This window comes from Perna viridis, chromosome 10, assembly GCF_037379345.1.
Source record: "Perna viridis isolate PV_CMFRI_1.1 ecotype Kerala chromosome 10, ASM3737934v1, whole genome shotgun sequence".
NCBI classification, from domain to species: Eukaryota; Metazoa; Mollusca; class Bivalvia; order Mytilida; family Mytilidae; genus Perna; species Perna viridis.
This window is the reverse complement of record NC_142454.1, coordinates 14,433,292-14,452,715: the sequence shown is the minus strand read 5'-3', so window position 1 is coordinate 14,452,715 and position 19,424 is coordinate 14,433,292. Positions and strand designations below refer to the sequence as shown.

The window sequence follows — 19,424 nt, the reverse complement described above, 5'->3', positions numbered from 1 at the left end:
AACTTGGATTTTGATTACCTTCAAGTGACTTTAAAGTGAAATCTCAATTAATAAAAATGTATTGATAATTCACTTTAAAGTATACTTAACAATTTGTGTTATACCCCCAAAAAAGAATAATAATGTCATGATCTTATACAGCAATATAATCAAAGTAAATATCGATTGAACTTCATAGTTCAGTACTCCAAATTATCCAGATTAGGAAAATTACATTTTTACATAAAAAAGGAGAAAACTAAAATCTTTTAATTTTTTAATGTAATTTTAAGAAAACGATCATACTTGTAAATGAAACTGCCATCATTTCTTATTATTCTTAAGCTTCTGCAACTATCATTTTTAAAAACTGTGTCTAATATGGTGCTTCAAAAATTATTTCTCAAAAAAATATATATATTACACAAGACATTTTAATTATGATGAATAAAAACTGATTTTATCCATCAATGTCTAAAACAAAACTGGACCATTAAACATTGTCTTACTTTTCAGTGTTTTCCTTGTTATACCAGTTAAACCTCCCACATTAAGTTGGAGTGTCCTCCACAGAATCTCAAACATACAAATGAAAGATCTGTTGGAGGTTTTTGCTAAATCACTATATTTATCGTGTTAAAATCCTTAGTTAATAACTGATTTCTTACTATAAATATTTGCCTTTACATAAAAAATCTCCCACATGAGACAGTGTCAACTATATTTTCAGTGAAAAATATATAAAAGTTGAATTTTACACCAAAAATTTGCTTTTATGTAAAAATCGCCTACACCGGACAGTGACTACGGGAGAGAATCTCCCACATAAGCTGTTCCGATGGTTGACAGGTGTTTTGCAAGTTAAGACTTTTCTGTTTGATGATTTATTTCAGTAATTTGGGTATTAGTATTACCTCACTATATTATATATTCCTAGGTATAAAAAATAATTCAATAAGGGCCGATAGATCAACAATATTTTCAATTGCAAAGACATTTTGGTTCATTTAAAACAACAAATCAAATGCAAATTAAGAAGATATTATGATTACTATTCAGATGATTGTCAATGGAACAGTGACTTCTGAGAAAAAAATGTTAAATAATGGCTAATACATGTAACGTGTTCGTCATAGCTAACAGGAACCTAACAATGTAAGCTAATGAAAATAGCTCAATACGATTCCTAGAGGTCTGTTACCTGTCTGTAAATAACTATACAAATAACATAAGCATCAGTACAGGAGATAAAATAGAGCTACAAGTGAAATGTGATTGCAACCTGTTGAACATCTGAATAAGGATGGGCAATAAAATCAATATAAACAAGGTGTAAATTAATACAGTGGATTCCACTTAATCGCATACCTGTTAATTGCATAGAAACCCAAAGAGTAAAATCATATCCCACCCTCTGTGTGTCGAACATTCCTCAACATTCCTCTTATTTGCATAACATAATAACACAAATTAGATAATTCCCCTTAATTACATAAATATTTTTTCTAAGTTTACTCCAAAATGTACCTAATCAACAATACATCATTAGTGAAATACGTAAATTTAACACAAAAAAACACAACTTTTTTTATAACACTTTCACATTCTTTTGACACGACCCTATGGCGGGAATCTAATTAGACTCAAGATGAAAGAATATTTCCTACTTAAACACTGATAATATGAGGTAAAACATGTATTTCCCCTTGATATGATGATTTTTGTTAATTGCATATTTTTTCTGAAAAATATGAGAGTTCGCCAATCTCATAAGTGATATTCACTAATTTACACATCATTAAGTGTCAAATTGGTTGGCAAATAAACTACTAAATAAACACTTGACAATTCATGATTAGAAGCCCAATTTTCAAAACCACATATCTTTGTTAGTTTATATCCAATTTTGGTTCTGCAAAATGTTTCATTTATCTAAAATAATTCACAGTTTGCATGTAAATTTATAACTCTTTCACTTGAAAAATAAGTTTGAAATGATATTCATATGTAAACCTCTATTTCTATACAAAATTATCATTAAAAGTTTATGTAAATATAGTCTATGTACTTAACATTTATTTAAAAATTCCATGGATAAAAAGAAATTTACTTGCAGTTTAGGGAACCAAAAGAATTTTCAATTATCTTAAAAATAAAAATAATGACTTAAAATTGATGTCCCATTCCACTCAATAGATTTTTTTGCCAACCAAAACCAAATCACAGGTAAGTGATGACATCACAAAGAACTCTCTGATAGGCTTTGCAATGAACAGAAATCCACTGCATTATAAAGGCAACATGAATTTTCATGTAGGTCAAGTCACCTTTTTATTGTTGAAATGTCTATCACTTTGATGTCTTATTTAATTTATTAGTATTGATGTTCATGTTTATCATTTTTACTGAATTAAAGTCTAACCAATTTCAAATAAATAAGAATACTATATATACAAATAGCACAATAGCATATTGTAAATGTAGGAATAAAATTCATATTATACACTTTTTTATTTATAAATTAGAAAAAAAATGGGATTGGTATGACTCACACAAACCATGGTGGTTCTACTGAAGTTTTAATTGCACAGCATGTACTACATATTTTTTTCTTCAATGACACTTATGTAAATAAATACTCACTCAACAGTCATTTCATGCTTTCAAAATATACCAATAAACATGTATTATGCATCATTCTATGGACATCAAAATAATTAACTACACTGAACAAAATTGCAACTTATGTTTTCATATGTTTCAAAACATGGAAGTATAACGTTTAGGACAGGTATAGAAATATATCAATTTAAAATTTCAAAAGGAAAACATGCTACCAATGCTACAATTCTACAAAGAAGTATCAATATGATAACAGCAAATATAAAAAATCTAAGGGAGTTACTATACTTGCTTTTATAGTATGTAAATTAGAGTTATAAATTTACATACTAAGTTTTTATTAGGGATGGGCACTAGGATGATTTCTTTTTACATATTTCCAATGTATTAACACTACAATTCATGCAACTTTCTTATCCAACCCAATCAACATTTGTTTAATTTCCTACAGAACAATTAAGAAAAAAGAAGCAGATATTACCATGTGCAATATGACTTATTCTTTCCTAAAATGTTCTGCATACAAGCCATGGTCAATACAAGGTTTGAATGTGAATTTTAAAGTGTGTGTGACTTACAATTCTTATCATATCTGACTGACAGACACAGGTTGTTTTTAAGTTTGTTTTGTTGTGCGCTGATAAAACAAGTACAAACTTTATCTGCTCTCAGCATTAAACAAAATATTTTTGATAAATGAAATATTGAATTCATTACTAATATTAAGCCATCTCAATATACAATATTAACCTTTGTTTCCAAGTTACAATCCATGATTAAACACTGACATTACAAATGTATGAAAAATAACTATTCAAACAAAATATTATTTGAATTTGGAATTATTTTGGATTAAAAAAGATCAAATCTAAGACCAACTCTACTAAAATAATTACAAATTAAAAAAAAACACTTTTATTCCACAGAAGACATTTAAAAATGCAATCTATATTCAGATCGGAAAATGGGAATGTTGATTTATATCAAATTATGCCCTGAGTATAAGAGTAATCAAGGGAACCAAGGTTATAGCGGTAATCAAAAGAATGTAATCCAGGGACAAAGACCAGACATGAAAAACATACATACACAACAAAGAACATAAAGTAACTAAAATCATACATACAAAACAACAAAAGCAAATGAACAACTCGGACTCCATTAAAAACTGGGAGCATGGACCAGGTGCACCAGTAGGGTAACAAAAGCAAATGAGCAAATAAACTATGTCACATCAATACTGATGTTGTATGATATGTTGTTTAATCAGTGTTTACTTTGCTAACAAAACCTTTTAACAATGCCATGATTGCATAAAAATGGAATCACAAAGGCAAACTGAAGCTAAAATGTGTCAATTATTCTTTTATTTTTCAAACTAATGAAATGTATATGTAAGGGCTCAACAATATTTATTAAATCCATTATTGAAAAAAAATAATATGGCAATATCTTGTTAAAATGACACTATATTGTTTTTTTTATGTTTCCAACAAGATATAATTATACAAAAGAAACATAATATTTTAGTGAAAAATTATCATTTTAATATCTGAATTTAAAATAATCAATTCATGTTTTGTATATCATTAAAAAAAAAGTAAAACAAAAATAAGTCAATTTTTGTTTAAATCTTCATTGATAGATCATTTAGTAAATCTGCATAAAATAGAAAAATGAAACAAACCACTCCAGAAAATAGACATGTATGAATAGATCAGAGATCAAGTGGTCTTAAACAGCAGTGATCACAGTTTTACAAAAATCAGTTTGACGGATCGAAGATTGATCAGAAACTAATCGATGATCAATGATGGATCTCAATTATAGTTGCAAGGACCAGTTCAGGTATTGTAACAACAAACTGAAAGAAACTTTCTGTTTACCCTCCATATTTACCTGAGATAACATAAATAAGAACAATAACTCTTCAGAGAATAATGGCAGAAAAAATAAGCAATGAGAAACAGTCAGGACATCAATACAGATATTAATGCAATAAAACTTGAATTCAAAACAGCATAAATCTCTGAACTGGGATGTTACAAATGTATTAACTGGTTATGCAAATAGTTCTATACAACAACTAGTACCAATAAGTTAAAAAAAAACATTCTTCTTTCTTCAATACTGATTACTAATGAAATAGAAAAAAAAATAAGAAAATGTTTTCTGAGACAATCAGTTCTGAACAAAAGGTCAAATTATGAATGTTTGACAATAATTACTAATATCAAACAAATTTTATTAAGTAATCAACTGAAGCAGATATAGGCATTTATGCTTAATTCTTTAACTGTAAATTTATTAAACTGTTACCAATATAAGCTTTCCAAAACATACTGTCCATTTAAAACTTCTGTTATCAAAACATGGTCATATTCTGGAAAAATTCTATGTTTACATCTTGTAGAAATAAAATTAAGGTATGATCGAAGGTAAGAAAAAAAACACACCTAAATCTCAAGTTGACATTTAGATTTTCTCAAATTCAGTTCTACAAGTCAGTAAAACTCAGCATCCATCAAACACGCATATAGGTGATAACATATTCAGGATAACATTGTCCAGAGTTAAAGGCCATAAACTCACGAAAATTCCACTGCCCATCTACAACTACAGAATCATAGAATCCATGCCCATCAGGATTATGTGCAGGGTCTATACATCTGTCATTGGAACAAGTCTTGCAAGGAGGACGAGAAAACTTTTGTTCCTTTTCTGTTACAAAAGTTTCCCCAAGTGCCATCCTTAATAAAAACATTTTCTTTGGATTGTTTTTGTCACGAGCACCCTTGTCATCTGAAGATAAAAAAATTCAAAAAATTTAGAAGCATACTTATGTTCCTTATGTGATTAATTGTAAGGTTTATACTGTGAAAATATTGTTGCTCGTGGGCAACCAATTTTCGTGGATTTTGTGGGTTTGGTTAACCATGAAATTTGGTTCCTAACGAAAAGAAAATCTTCCATTCATTGGTATGATAGAGTTGTCAAATACACATATTCAATAATCTACAAACTAATCATTTTCCCCTCAACAATGAAAATTGGAACCCTCAAATTAAAGTACTTTCACAGTATACAGGTCAGGAAAGTTTTTATCAAATGGCACTATCCAATGTCAACCTGGGACATCAACAAATATTGGAATCAAAAATATAACAGCAGTAATCTTGTTTTTAAATATAGGACTCGTAATTCTGCAATCCATATGATCATGTAGTTATATTTGTATACATGTAGGTATTATTAAATATTAGATATCTATCCTTCCTTATTGAAAAAAATATTGTTCTTTTTATCAACTTTCAATGAAAATATCAAACACATGACCTAAAATGCATATAGAAAATAACAGTGCATTGACTTGATAAAAAAGGAATTATCAGTGAGGCTCGAAATTCTAGGAAGATACTATTTTCTCTAGTTTAAGCCATATTCATACTCCGTTTTTATCAAGTTAGTGCACAGTTGCCATCTTTATTCTGCGTCATTGAATTTAATAGAAAACGTGTTTAAGTTTAAAAAAAAATTAAGTCAAGTTGGAAGACTTCCTGGTAACTTTAAAATAATGTAAATTATTGATGTTATAATAAAACAATATATTTTATCAGTGACAGTATATCACTTGTACACAAGTGAGTGACAGTATATCACTTGTACACAGGTCAGTGACAGTACATTACTTGTACACAGGTGAGTGACAGTATATCACTTGTACATAAATGGTCAGTGACCGTAAATCACTTGTACACAGGTCAGTGACAGTACATCACTTGTACACAGGTCACTGACAGTATATCACTTGTACATAAATGGTCAGTGACAGTATATCACTTGTACATAGGTCAGTGACAGTATATCACTTGTACATAAATAGTCAGTGACAGTATATCACTTGTACACAGGTCAGTTCAGTGACAGTATATCACTTGTACATAAATGGTCAGTGACCATAAATCACCTGTACACAGGTCAGTGACAGTATGACACTTGTACACAGGTCAGTGGCAGTACATTACTTGTACACAGGTCAGTGACAGTACATCACTTGTACACAGGTCAGTGACAGTATATCACTTGTACATAAATGGTCAGTGACAGTATATCACTTGTACATAGGTCAGTGACAGTATATCACTGCACATTTATGTAAAAGTGATATACTGTCACTGACCATTTAAATACAAGTGTTATACTGTCACTGGCCATTTATGTACAAGTGATTTACTGTCCCTGACAATTTAAGTACAAGTGATATACTGTCACTGACCATTTAAGTACAGGTGATATACTGTCACTGACCATTTATGTACAAGTGTTATGCTGTTACTGACCATTTATGTACAGGTGATATACTGTCAATGACTTGTGTACAAGTGATATGCTGTCACTGATCATTTATGTACAGGCGATTTACTGTCACTGACTATTTATGTGCAAGTGTTATACTGTTACTGACCAAGATCTCTAAAGAAACTTGGTCTTTGTACATTCAAAAAAATCAACATCATACAATAGAGGGAAACTTTATGACTGCTAAGGTATATCAAAGAATGGGCAGGTCCAATTAATCCTCAAAACATTGGTTCAATTTTATTTATTGTGTAAAATCCTTAATAATTGACTTTTTAAAATATAAAGAAATTGCCTTTACACAAAAATCTTCCAAATTAGACAGTGCCAATGGTGGAGAATCTCCAACATGACTTGTTCAAAAGGTTACCATGTATGGGTCACTGACAGTGATAATTAAGACAGAATTAAAGGGAATACTGATTTTGGTCCACATAAAATCATGACATTGTAATGAATTATATTACTTTTTATTTCTTTATTCCAATAACAATTATAAAGGGGAAAGAACATTAAAATTATACTGATTTGAAATTCTCATGTTTGATCATATATGCAATAAACAGCTGCACCACAAGCTCATGATACTACTGTCATCTTGTGAAAAAAAAACTTGATAAATGTTTTTGGAATAACACAGGGTTATACAGGATGTCATGCCAAGTATATTCTGACTCATTCCTTATTGCTGCTCAATAAGAAGTTTGTATCAGAGACCAAAAAAAATTGCTTACAACATGTTTTATATGATACCAAATTGAAGCAATAATTCTGATTAAGGGAGCAAAGATTTTTGCAACAATAATTTTGCGTGTCAATATATAAATTGAATTTTTCAAAATTCCATAAAACAAAAAGCTGAAAAAAGTGAGAAACAAAAATGTTTATAACATGTTTCAGCGTTAATTGTACATGAATAATGTTTCTCTAAAATAAACTCCCCCATTGGTTCTTTCTAAGGGTTACTCCATCAATAAATGTATAGGAGTGTTGGAAGGCTGTTTTTTGTGACCCAACCACCCATACATATTTTTTATAGATTAATGTATTTCCTGAATTACCCTCATACAGCTCAAAATGGAAATAAAACCTTTTCAAACAAAAAAACTAAGTAAAAAAATAAAAAAAATTCAAAAATAAAATAAAGAATCATCAATTAAAAGTACACATAACTTCAGATTAATACAACTAACAAGTGTATAAAGTTTTATCCAATAATCATAAATGGTTTTTGAGATACGACGAGACACGTGAAAAAATACCCCCTATTTTAGTTACAAAGTCCTGAAACTCAAAAGTTTTAATCTGATTTTCACCCAAAAATATACAGACCGTTTGACCATCATAACAAACAACTACCTTAAGTTGCAAAAAATTTGGATAAGTTGATCTCAAGTTACAGTGCAACATGTTAAAAAAACATGTCACTTTTTTACAAAAAAATCAATGTAAAACATACACACTAGAAATATAAACAATGAATTTAAAACTACATACCAGCATACTGGTCACTCTTTGTTGAACTCTCAGCTGCATAGATGGCAGCACCAAACATGGCTTTGTCAGCACGGGTTATATCGAATCCCTGAGTAGCAATGATGTCAATCCTATCTTCCCTTGTACCATGGAACAGATAATGCTCATTGATTTCTGGATAAAAATCTGTCAAAACATTAGTGTCTGCTTTCTGCGTAGTGTAAATTGACTCATGCTTCATCCCAGTAGGAATATCCTCTAACTTATCAAATGCCTTCTCAAAAATTCCAGCCTTCCTAAACAGAGTACCCCTAAAATTAGTGTATTTTTCAAAAAGTTCAGGGTTTTCTATTCTTTGAACCTGCGTAACTTTAACCCTACTGTAATTTAGACTGTCCAGTCCATATGCATCACGACCTTTTCCAACATATTTAGGAAGCCATGTCTCCTCCACAATTTTAGTCACAGCATCTTTAATAGACTCTGACGCATTGACTAATTCATACTTCTTCCTGCCTTGAGCCAGACTCCAATCTTTAAGTAGTTTGCTAGGACCATATATTGACCAATAGCTTGGTGGTTTGTCATCATATCTATACATCCACATGTGAAACTGAGGGGTTCCTGGTGGTGGTGACATTGGTGGAGCTGATGGTTGGATTGGTTCTGCAGGAGCTGAGGGCCTAACTTCATTGAAATCTGAAGAAAACCAGTATTAATTGTTTGTAAATCTACAAAGATTGTAGTTGGCATGCATAAAAATTTTCTTTGAAATCAAAACATCTTGTTCATTCAATGCCATTATATCAACACTTGAATACATTTATTTTCTGTTTCAAGAATGTTATACTGTTAAATTACTAAGTTTCCTAATTGAATACTTTTCTCTTCAATAAAAAACAGCCAATTATGAATAAGAGAATAATATTAACTTTTATTACATAGATAAAAGTGTTCTATCGAATGTTCCAAGTGTAATAAATTTCAATAATCTATACAGTGAAATAAATTTGGTAATATCACTCTCTGGCTTTCTCCCGCCAAAATGTCACAACTTTGATATTAATCGACCAATCACAGAATTTAAAATTCATGTTGAAAATATTGATCAATTATGAAGAAAATCTAAATAATCAATAAGAGAATCAATTGTTTATTGTGAATAACCAAAATATGATCATTGGTGCCAAGAATGCTTGAGGATTTAACTTGTGTACAGTACAAGTCCTTCACACTCATTAAATCTAGGCATTCTTCATCACTCCTATTAATTTTTTATGGATGGTAATGGAAATAAATGGGTAAATACAAGTACATAATATAAAAAAAAATGCTTTGCTGGGTGGAGCTTGAAATGATCACAGAGATCAAAACCTGAACAGTTGGGGTAAGTATAGACACACCATTCAAGCTTTATACAATGCTGAATTCAATTCTGATTTAATATTTGACACAGGATAAGAATTTGAACAGAATCAGAGTGGTCCCTTTTTGAGCCATTATTCATAAATGGTTCTGTTTACAACCCCAAGCTTCCCATCTATGGTATGGCATCTTGTGGTACATTTTCATTGACATCCATTTGTGAAAATGATTGTTTCCTGGCCCCTTATTGGTCCCTTATTCTCACATGGTTCAAGTGGCAACCCCTATATCAATCCCAGCCTACCTTTTGTGTTATGATACCAGGTAGTATAATTTCATAATAAAGTGCTTTGCTGAAAAACCATGATATGACTGAACCCTGAACAGTTGGGGCAAGTGTGCACAAAACATTAGTTTTTGACACACTTAAGTATAGAGAGTTACAGTTCATTAACTGGTTTGGACACAATATAGCACAAAATTTGAAATTGAATTTCATATTTTCAAAATCAGATCAGAAATCAAAAAGTCTATATTTTGGGGTGTTGCCATTTAATCCTTTTAACTTGAAAAAGGTATAAGATATCTGAAATCTAATTAAAAAACACAGGCAAGCCTTTCATAATCAATCCAATATAAATAAAAATTATGAAATTGGGCAAAAAATAAACAGTACGCTCTCAAGAGCCTGAATCGCTAAAAACGATCAAACACCTTTGACTAATGTTACCTGAACAGCATGCTAAAATTGCAAAAAATCATGAAAAAATGCAATCATCAAATTTTCACAATTTGAACCAACCTATTTTCAACCTTTTAGACCCTTATTTCCAAAAAGGGTGGGGCAAAAACCTCCAAAAACTAAAGGGCACTCTGCCATGTCCCTATAAAAATGTGTTCACATTTTTTAAAAAAAGATTGTATCACTCCTAATTAAGTTTTCATAAATAAACTTAAGTTAAGGGATGCCAATGATGATGACAACTCTGATGCAATGGACGACAGGGTGATTGCATTATGTTTTGCAATTGTATAAAAATCCAATCAATTACAGTCCAATTATTGTCCTGATAATGCTAGTTTCCTGCCTTATAGTATAATAAAATGGAAATCCATACACTTATACCCAAATAATTGTCTGGAAACAGTACTTACTACAGATGCAAGACAATGACAAAATGAAACCATTACATACAACCATGATGACAGAATGATACCATTATATACAACCATGATGACAGAATGATACCATTATATACAACCATGATGACAGAATGATACCACTTTATACAACCATGATGACAGAATGGTACCACTTTATACAACCATGATGACAGAATGGTATATGACCATGAATATTTTGGTTGTACAAAAAATATCATGTTCAAGGGAGACAATTCCTAATATTGTAAGTATATAGATTTTCCTAATTTCTCCCAAAGATGACCTTGAATGAACAAACTGAAAAATTTCAAAAATAAAAAACATAGGTCACTGAACTTAATTTTGAAATTAAGGCATTTTTTTACCACATTCTGTAAAAATTATTTAGGGTAATTTCATTATTTCAAAAAAAAAAAAATTAAAATGGTCTGTAAAGTTTAAAGAACACTTATCTGACATTCTTTCATATTTCAAATCCCATGGTTATCTCCCCTTTGCAAGAGGCTTTTTAAAATTAATATTTGTAATTTTACCACATATAGCTTTATGTCAAAATTATTGTTTTATTATTTATAGACAATTTGTCAACATCATTTCAAATTCCTTTTTTTCTCATTGAAAATACATATTTCTGTGAGATTTTCAAAATGGCAGAAAACAATGCTCTGTCTACCTCAACTGAATTATAACACAATGAAATAAATGTATTTACCTGCAACAAAATATAATCATTTGAATTTTAATCAAACAGAAAAGTATTACCTGGTGTCACACTGAACTCTTTCAGTAGTGCCTAAAATGTAAAAAATATCTTGAGCAAAACACATTACATGTAATACATTTAATTTACTTATTTACATATGCTGTTAAATGTACATATTCAAAAATGTTAATCTTTTCAATGGAGCAAATTCATTATACCTTTATTGGATTTATTTTAATACTGTTTGCCCCCAACCTCAAACCCCAAAAAATAATAAAAACGATCAAGCATCTTAAAGTTCAACTAGTTCTGACAATAATCAAAAGAAGTGACTTAATATACCTTCTCTATCTCCAGGTAATCTCTACTTTTATTAAATACAACAATGTATATATTACGAAGTTTAGAATTGTTGTTCATGGTATCAAAGGTTTCTATACAAGTTTTCATGGTCTTGGCTAGAATATGAGGTGGATATTTCAAGGAACCTGTCCCAAGGGTTGGGAAAGCCAAGTATTTTACATCATGGCTGTGAGCTTTCTCCAAACAGTTGGTAATCACTTCTGTTAAAGCCTGGAAAACATTGTTTTAAATAAAACAGCATTATGGGTTTAGTAGAGCACTCCACAAATTCAAATATTTATGACGCTATAGCAGAGAATGGAGTTTATCTAATATCACAATCTAAAAATACAAAATCATTTACAAATGCATGGAACAATTTCTAAATTGACAGTAAATTTCATATACAATCTACCTGTTGAGAGGTGTTGGATGAAGCATTCCACGTAGGTAAAGACACAAAGTATACAAATCGACAAGGAAGCTTGTATCCTCTAGTACTAGCTATTTCTCCATTGTCTATCCCATTTGGATAGTTGTTATCACAAGCATTTTGTATATCATCCCCAGCTGCTTCCAGAACAGACTTGGAAACTATGCCATTTTTCAGCTTGAGATCTTTAGATGCTGTAACTACCATCACATCACACTGTTAAGAAAAAAATTATCACTTCAGCTGAATAAAACTTTCTCACTGTACCAGTGTTTCTGTCTGATGTTATTTTAGAGGGGACATTTGTCAAATTCTCTTCCGGAATTGAAAATGATCCATAAAATCTGATTGAATCAAGGCAGCCCTTTAAATTAAGAATGCCTTATTAAAATCTGTGGTTTTCAATGAAATTCAAATGCTTTTTGTTCATGTTATTTCATCTTCTTATCTTATCCACATTCCTTAGTTAATGTAATTGGAGAGTCATTGACTCATAAGATAAGGGCTTCCAAATCAGTCCTGGCTATGAAATTAGGTCCCTTGCTATTAAATTTATAATTAAAAGGTCAGTTGCTCCAGAACAATTGAAAGGTCTTTTCCATCAATTCCCTCCTGACAACTGTCTTGTTCATGAGAAATGACCTTTGCCTCACAACTAATGGCTTATTGTGTTCTAGCTCGTAGAGACAGCTTCATTGACAATATTTATATCTTGTACACATGTATATATTTTAAAAGGCGAGGTGTTTGACAATTGTTAAAATTTCAAAATAGTTCTGATTCTTATAAGAAAGATGAATTCTGTAGTAACTGTGTTGTAATAAACTATTTTTTCTGTCAATTTCATCAATACAATTAGTTGAGAACAAAATGAACTTGTGTTTTCATGAAAATAGATAAATTCAAAGGGAGATAATTATAAAGTATTTCAAGGCAAAAGGTCTCAATTGTCACTTCCAGGTCAAATGGCCACCCTTCTATGAAGTACTTAAACACACTTAACCTAGAATTATCCAATGTAAAGGTATTATTTGAGTGTGTATTGAACAAATGTGGTCAAAATAGAACTCAGATTGTAAACTCTAAATTCGTACTTTTAAGTCTCCACAAAAGTATGAGTATTGTGTATAAGTGTGAATAATGTGCCTCCATTGTGTAAGTTGGAACAACAATGTCAGAACAAAGAGACTTTACAAAATTACTGTACAATAACTGCTTAAATATTTTGATAACCAAGAAGTAGGTCTCTGTTCTTGCTATTTTAAGGCAACTAAAAGTGTCAATGTAAATTGATTCAGTACATGAGTACATTGATTTTCCTATTTTAATGACAATTGAAAATAATTAATACATGTTTATTTATCGTGATATTCTCGCTATGCTGTTGTTTATATGTTAGGCCATACATGGGGTTGTTTTGCATTTAAAGATCGTAAATAGTGGTTTTTTACTGATAAATAGCTGGACATCCCCGATTTAGGTCCAAGCCATTTTTTGAAGACGATTTTCAGAAACTAACATTCACGCATGAATTAACATTATTTACTTATTGTCTTTATCCATATGCATTTTTTAGATTAGTTTTATAAAGAGTAATCAAGGGAACCAAGGTTATAGTGGTAATCAAAGAGTAATCAAGGGAACCTAGATTCTAGTGGTAATCAAAAGAATGTAATCCAGGGACAAAGACCAGACATGGAAAACAGACACACACAACAAAGAACACAAAGTAACTAAAATCATACATACAAAGCAACAAAAGTAAATGAGCAACTTGGACTCCACCAAAAACTTGGAGCATGGACCAGGTGCACCGGTAGGGTAAGCGTCCTCTGCTTTTCTAGAAACACCTGCCGAGTTGCTCATAAAAAGTCAAGTCCGGGGTAGACAAACGAGGGAAGGAAAACTATGACCCGTTGAACAAATCAGTTCTCATGGTGCTGATGGATACACCATAACGATCCACGAGTTCATGATAACGACCATAAAACTTCTGTAGTGATGACTTCAATCTTGTAGCAACATAACCTTGTTCCAGAAGCCTATTTGTTAGAGTTCTAGCGTGATACAAAAAGTCTGCGTAGTTTCGGCAAGCTCTGGCATAACGTATGAGTTGTGATATGAACACTCCATACGCAGGAGCCGAAGGGATGTTGCCACAGATGAAATGAAAGTTGACAATAAATAAAAAAATGCATTAATTACGGTAAGTACTGTTGTTTTCAATGTGTGCACCAATTTTCAAAGAGAGAGGTGATTTTCAATAACCAAAACCAACAAAGACACCACTAATGGAGTTCGTTGTATTCGAACATAGTTCTAAATGTCGGTGGAGAGTTTTCCTATATAGATACATATTTAGACAGTAAATACCGCATTACCAGTAAGTTATAACTCATACTATGAAGACAAACAAAAAACTACAACAAAAAAGTGCCTAATAGAGATTCAGAAATGACCATACAAATGAGGTAAAATATCTTGTCAAAGTTTGACTATGAACCAAGATATACAAAAACATACTGCAAATCATTTAAGATCAACAGTGAAGGTCCCAAGTCTATACGACTTACGGTTTAGTGACCAACCGAACAATTTCATTTTAGGTCGCGAAATCGCGTAACCAGGGAAACCTCAAATATTTTCGAAACTTTGTCAAATAGTACTGCCCTGGGTTTCAAAAAAATATGGAGCTTTCGGTTTGTGTGCATCTAAAATGGTTTAAGAAATTTTAGCAAAATTAGTTTTTCCACTACGGGGCAGATAACTCTGGACCGACAAATGATTACGTCTCACAGGGTGAATTCCAAAGTCCCCTATCAGATTGCAAAAGATTGTCAGAATCTTGTGATACGTTCAGCCAAAACTTTGGCAAAATGTCTGGTGGAAAAAAAAAGAATAATAATAATCAGAAGAAATACAAAAAGGTCTTCCCATCCAAATTGGTTATTCGAAGGAAAATATGGTATTCTGGAGTCAATACAACAAGAAAAATACAATTTTTTTGAAAACGTCGCAAATCGGTGTATTTTCATCGATTTCTGAAAATTGTCAAATTTGACCGGAAGTATGCATTGTGGCATATCATTGGATGTGGAACCATGCTTCTAAATTGATTGGAAGTAGTTTCAGTTGTCTATCTTGAACCATATTGGCAAAAATGGCAAAAAAACATTTTTTGACCCAGTGTTTGACCATTAAAACAAATGACCTTGACCTTTGACTTTTGACCTTGATATTTTTAGATAGCATTTATGCTCCTGAACAGAAATATATATAGTTTGTATGTACTTTTATTTGAAACAAATGGAAAAAATTGACAGTTCCTATCAAAATAGCATAAAAAATCAGTTTTTTGGCCATAACTCTTACAATTTTGAAAATGCTGAATGAAAACCTATACTTATCTTGTAGAACTTTTTATTTTGAACATATTTGTCCGTACAGTAGACCTCTATCTGTAACAGTTTGTGAGATATTGGCAAAAAACACCAAAAATACCAGTTTATGAGCTATAACGTCAAAATGCTTCATCGAAACGCTTAGAACTCTCATTACATATGAAGATCTAATCAAGATGCATATTTTTCATGTTCATCATTTTCTTCTATCTGTTACCAATTTCAAGTTTAAATGATAACAAGGCCAAGGTCAAATTTCAAAGTGACCTTTGACCTTCACATTTTTAAACACACAACATATCATCTATGATCAACAGTGAAGGTCTCAAGTCTATACAACTTACGGTTTAAAAGTTTATTGACCAACTGAACAATTTCATTTTAGGTCGCGAAATCGCGTAACCAGGGAAACCTCAAATCTTTTCGAAACTTCGTCAAATAGTACTGCCCCAGGTTTCTAAAAAATATGGAGCATTCGGTTTGTGTGTATCTAAAACAGTTTAAGAAATTTTAGCAAAATTAGTTTTCCACTACGGGGCAGATAATTCTGGACCGAAAAATGATCACGTCTCACAGGGTGAATTCCAGTCCCCTGTCAGATTGCAAAAGATTGTCAGAATATTGTCGTGAAATGTTCAGCCAAAACTTTGGCAAAATGTCTGGCGGAAAAAAAAAGAATAATAATAATAATAATAATAATAAAAAAAAATACAAGAAGGTCTTCCCATCCAAATGGGAAAGACCTTAATAAAATTGCAGATACTATTATTCCCATCTTTGTACCACCACAAATACAGTGAAAAGTAACAAAAGTATCCAAATTAATTAAGCAGCTGTCTTTGTAAGAATCATGAAAAATCTGAAAAATGTGATACACCCCAAAAAAGGCTACATATTTTTATTTTTGTAATTAAGTTGTTTTATGGGTCTATACTACGAAATGTGTAATTATTCATTCAAATCTGCCTGCTATTAGGAGATAATCGACATTGAAAATACAGTAGATTCTATTGTATTTTAGTGCCATTTACAGAGTTATCTCCCTTAATTTTGATGGGCTTTTCACCCATGAATCACATTTTGCATGATCCTTATCTGGAGTGTTACTTAATAACAAGGTATTATTTGGTTTTGGAGTGTTTAACTATTTCCTATGCATGGGGTAGTCATAACATAATGCAAGTACCGATACACCAAAAGGGCAACAGTTAGTTTTTTAAATATTTTTTTTTCATTTTCTTCAATTCAAAATAACTCAAAATTCTACTAAAACCTTGTTTTCCCATACTTTTTAAGGTGAACAACAATACTCTCAAATATAGTTCATGTATCTTTTATGATGCAACATCTTCTAATTAAAATTTTTTTTTTTAAATCAATTTCACAATTGAATGTCAGTTTTTTTTCCTTTTAGGAAGAATAATTTAATTGTTAGCATCAGCATCAAATTTCAAAGGCTTATTTCTTTTTTAAGTACCATTCTGTGACAGAATTAGGCAATGAGTGGCATATCATTTTTCTCAATTTGGTTGATTGATTGATTGATTGATTGTTGGGGTATAATGTCCAAGCAGCAATATTTCAGCTATATTCAGATGATGAACATGAAATGGATGACAAAATGAACATGAAATGATGAAATGAAAAAAAGGATGGGGCACAAGGATAATAGGGTCGACAAATTTTGATTGCCACAAGATAAAAGGGAGGGATGGGCAGGGTCGGACAATTTAGCCTCCTGTGGTGGCACACAAAGGTTCCTACTCCTATCGACTACCACAGCAGGGTTCTTTAACGTGTGAGGAACGTGGCATCTTTTCCAGCACGGTGCACCACTATGATTTGCGGTCAGGTTTTCCGTATTATAGCCTGACAACTCCAGCATGTCACACGCCAGTGGTACCCCATTCCACCACCTGGGGCACACATCCCAGTTGCTCTGTGGGCAGAGCGCCCTAGCCCCTGGCTCGGTTCCTGAGCACTATTTAGTCGCTTTTTACGACAAGCTTAGCACTGCTGCAGGCCTATTCTTTTGATACCCAGATCTGCACGGGGCTTCTCAATTTGGTCTATTTTGTCTCAAATGTATTCAAATACATCTAGTAAACAACTGAAAAGCTATTTAAATTTATCCTGAAGCATTGGTGACATAGATATTCTTTGACTGCTTACATAAGGAAAAAGTTTAGAAAAAAAATTCCACCATTTTTCCATAGTGCCTTTCAACTAAATTTGACCTATCAATATCTTAAAAAGGCAAACTTTACAAACACTTTGACAGTAATTTCTTGATATTATGAGGTATAAATACTTGGATAATGCCGTAAAATCTCTGTGTATTTTCATTCTTCATGTGCCATACCTTATACACATTTTGCCTGATTCTTAGATGGAGAAGTACTTTGAAATTGTTAAGAAATAATGGGTGTGGTGACAATGTAAAAGACATGAAAAGAGCTTACAATGTTTAAAATTTAGAGTTATTCCCCTTATTATCATAAATATCAGAAATCAGGAACATCTTGAACAATAGCAATCCCAGAATGCCATACATGTTCTGAATCAGTGCAATGGAATAGAACATGGGGCAATACATTAAAGACCAACATAATTCTACAAATTCAAAATTTGTGAATTAAAAGGAACCTTTAAAAGTGCAGATCATTTACCATTCACTTCAATTGAATTATTTTGTTGCTGTGTTTTCACTATATTACAAAAATAATTTATCTATGACTTTGTGATATTCTCGGCAATTTAAAGAGGGGCACATCAATAGTAAAAAATTCTTTTAGCTTTTTCGAACATTAGAGAAACAATATCTAAACTTGCAAGCAATTGATTATACGTAGTTCTATAGTTTTCATATTTATAAACCTTCAAGGAAAATTCAAAAGTTAAGGTAATTCATCATTTACCTCAATTTAAATTGTCAGTTGCTTTGTTTTCATTATATTATAAAATAATTTATCCCTTACTTTGTCATCATAGTTTTTCTAGGAGGGGCACATCAGGGGTAAATGCATACCTCTTAAAGATAGTTCATGTGGTAGGTGTCCCTATTTTTACACTGCCTCGTGTAGGTTACTTTCACATAAAAGCAAATTTTTTATGTAAAAATTCAATTTTTTTAGTATTTTTCGCGGAAAATATGGTAATTATAACCAAAATTTACTCATAAATCAGAAAATTGTGTGTTGCAGATACTAGATTTTTCTTTGATTTTGTGTTCCCCTCCCAATATAAAGAGGTAGGAAAAACACTTTTAGCTATTTTAAATATTAGACAAACAGGATCTAAACTTGCAAGCAATTGATTATTGTATTTCTGATAATTAAATTTCAGTTTTTAGTGGAATTCGAGTTGCTCATTTGCTTTTGTTACTTTGTATGTATGATTTTAGTTACCTTATGTTCTTTGTTGTGTATGTCTGTTTTCCATGTCTGGTCTTTGTCCCTGGATTACATTCTTTTGATTACCGCTATAACCTTGGTTCCCTTGATTACTCTTTGATTACCACTATAATATTGGTTCCCTTGATTACTCCATGATTACCGCAAAAATCTTGGTTCCCTTGGTT

General features: G+C 31.5%; 1 protein-coding gene across 3 annotated transcripts in view; it reads right to left on the bottom strand.

The window, feature by feature from the left end:
- Positions 1 to 206: 206 nt before the first annotated feature.
- Positions 207 to 19,424, bottom strand: part of LOC148604649 (protein mono-ADP-ribosyltransferase PARP15-like) — a 32,788-nt gene continuing 13,570 nt past the window's right edge. For all 3 annotated transcript variants that reach the window (XM_088547492.1, XM_088547493.1, XM_088547494.1), the window contains exons 8-12: positions 12,426 to 12,659; positions 12,011 to 12,241; positions 11,728 to 11,758; positions 8,458 to 9,135; positions 207 to 5,403 (exon numbers count right to left, since the gene is read on the bottom strand). In XM_088547492.1, the coding sequence (XP_088403618.1) occupies positions 5,126 to 5,403; positions 8,458 to 9,135; positions 11,728 to 11,758; positions 12,011 to 12,241; positions 12,426 to 12,659 (1,452 nt within the window). In that variant the 3' untranslated portion in view covers positions 207 to 5,125. The remainder of the gene's footprint in view (positions 5,404 to 8,457; positions 9,136 to 11,727; positions 11,759 to 12,010; positions 12,242 to 12,425; positions 12,660 to 19,424) is intronic.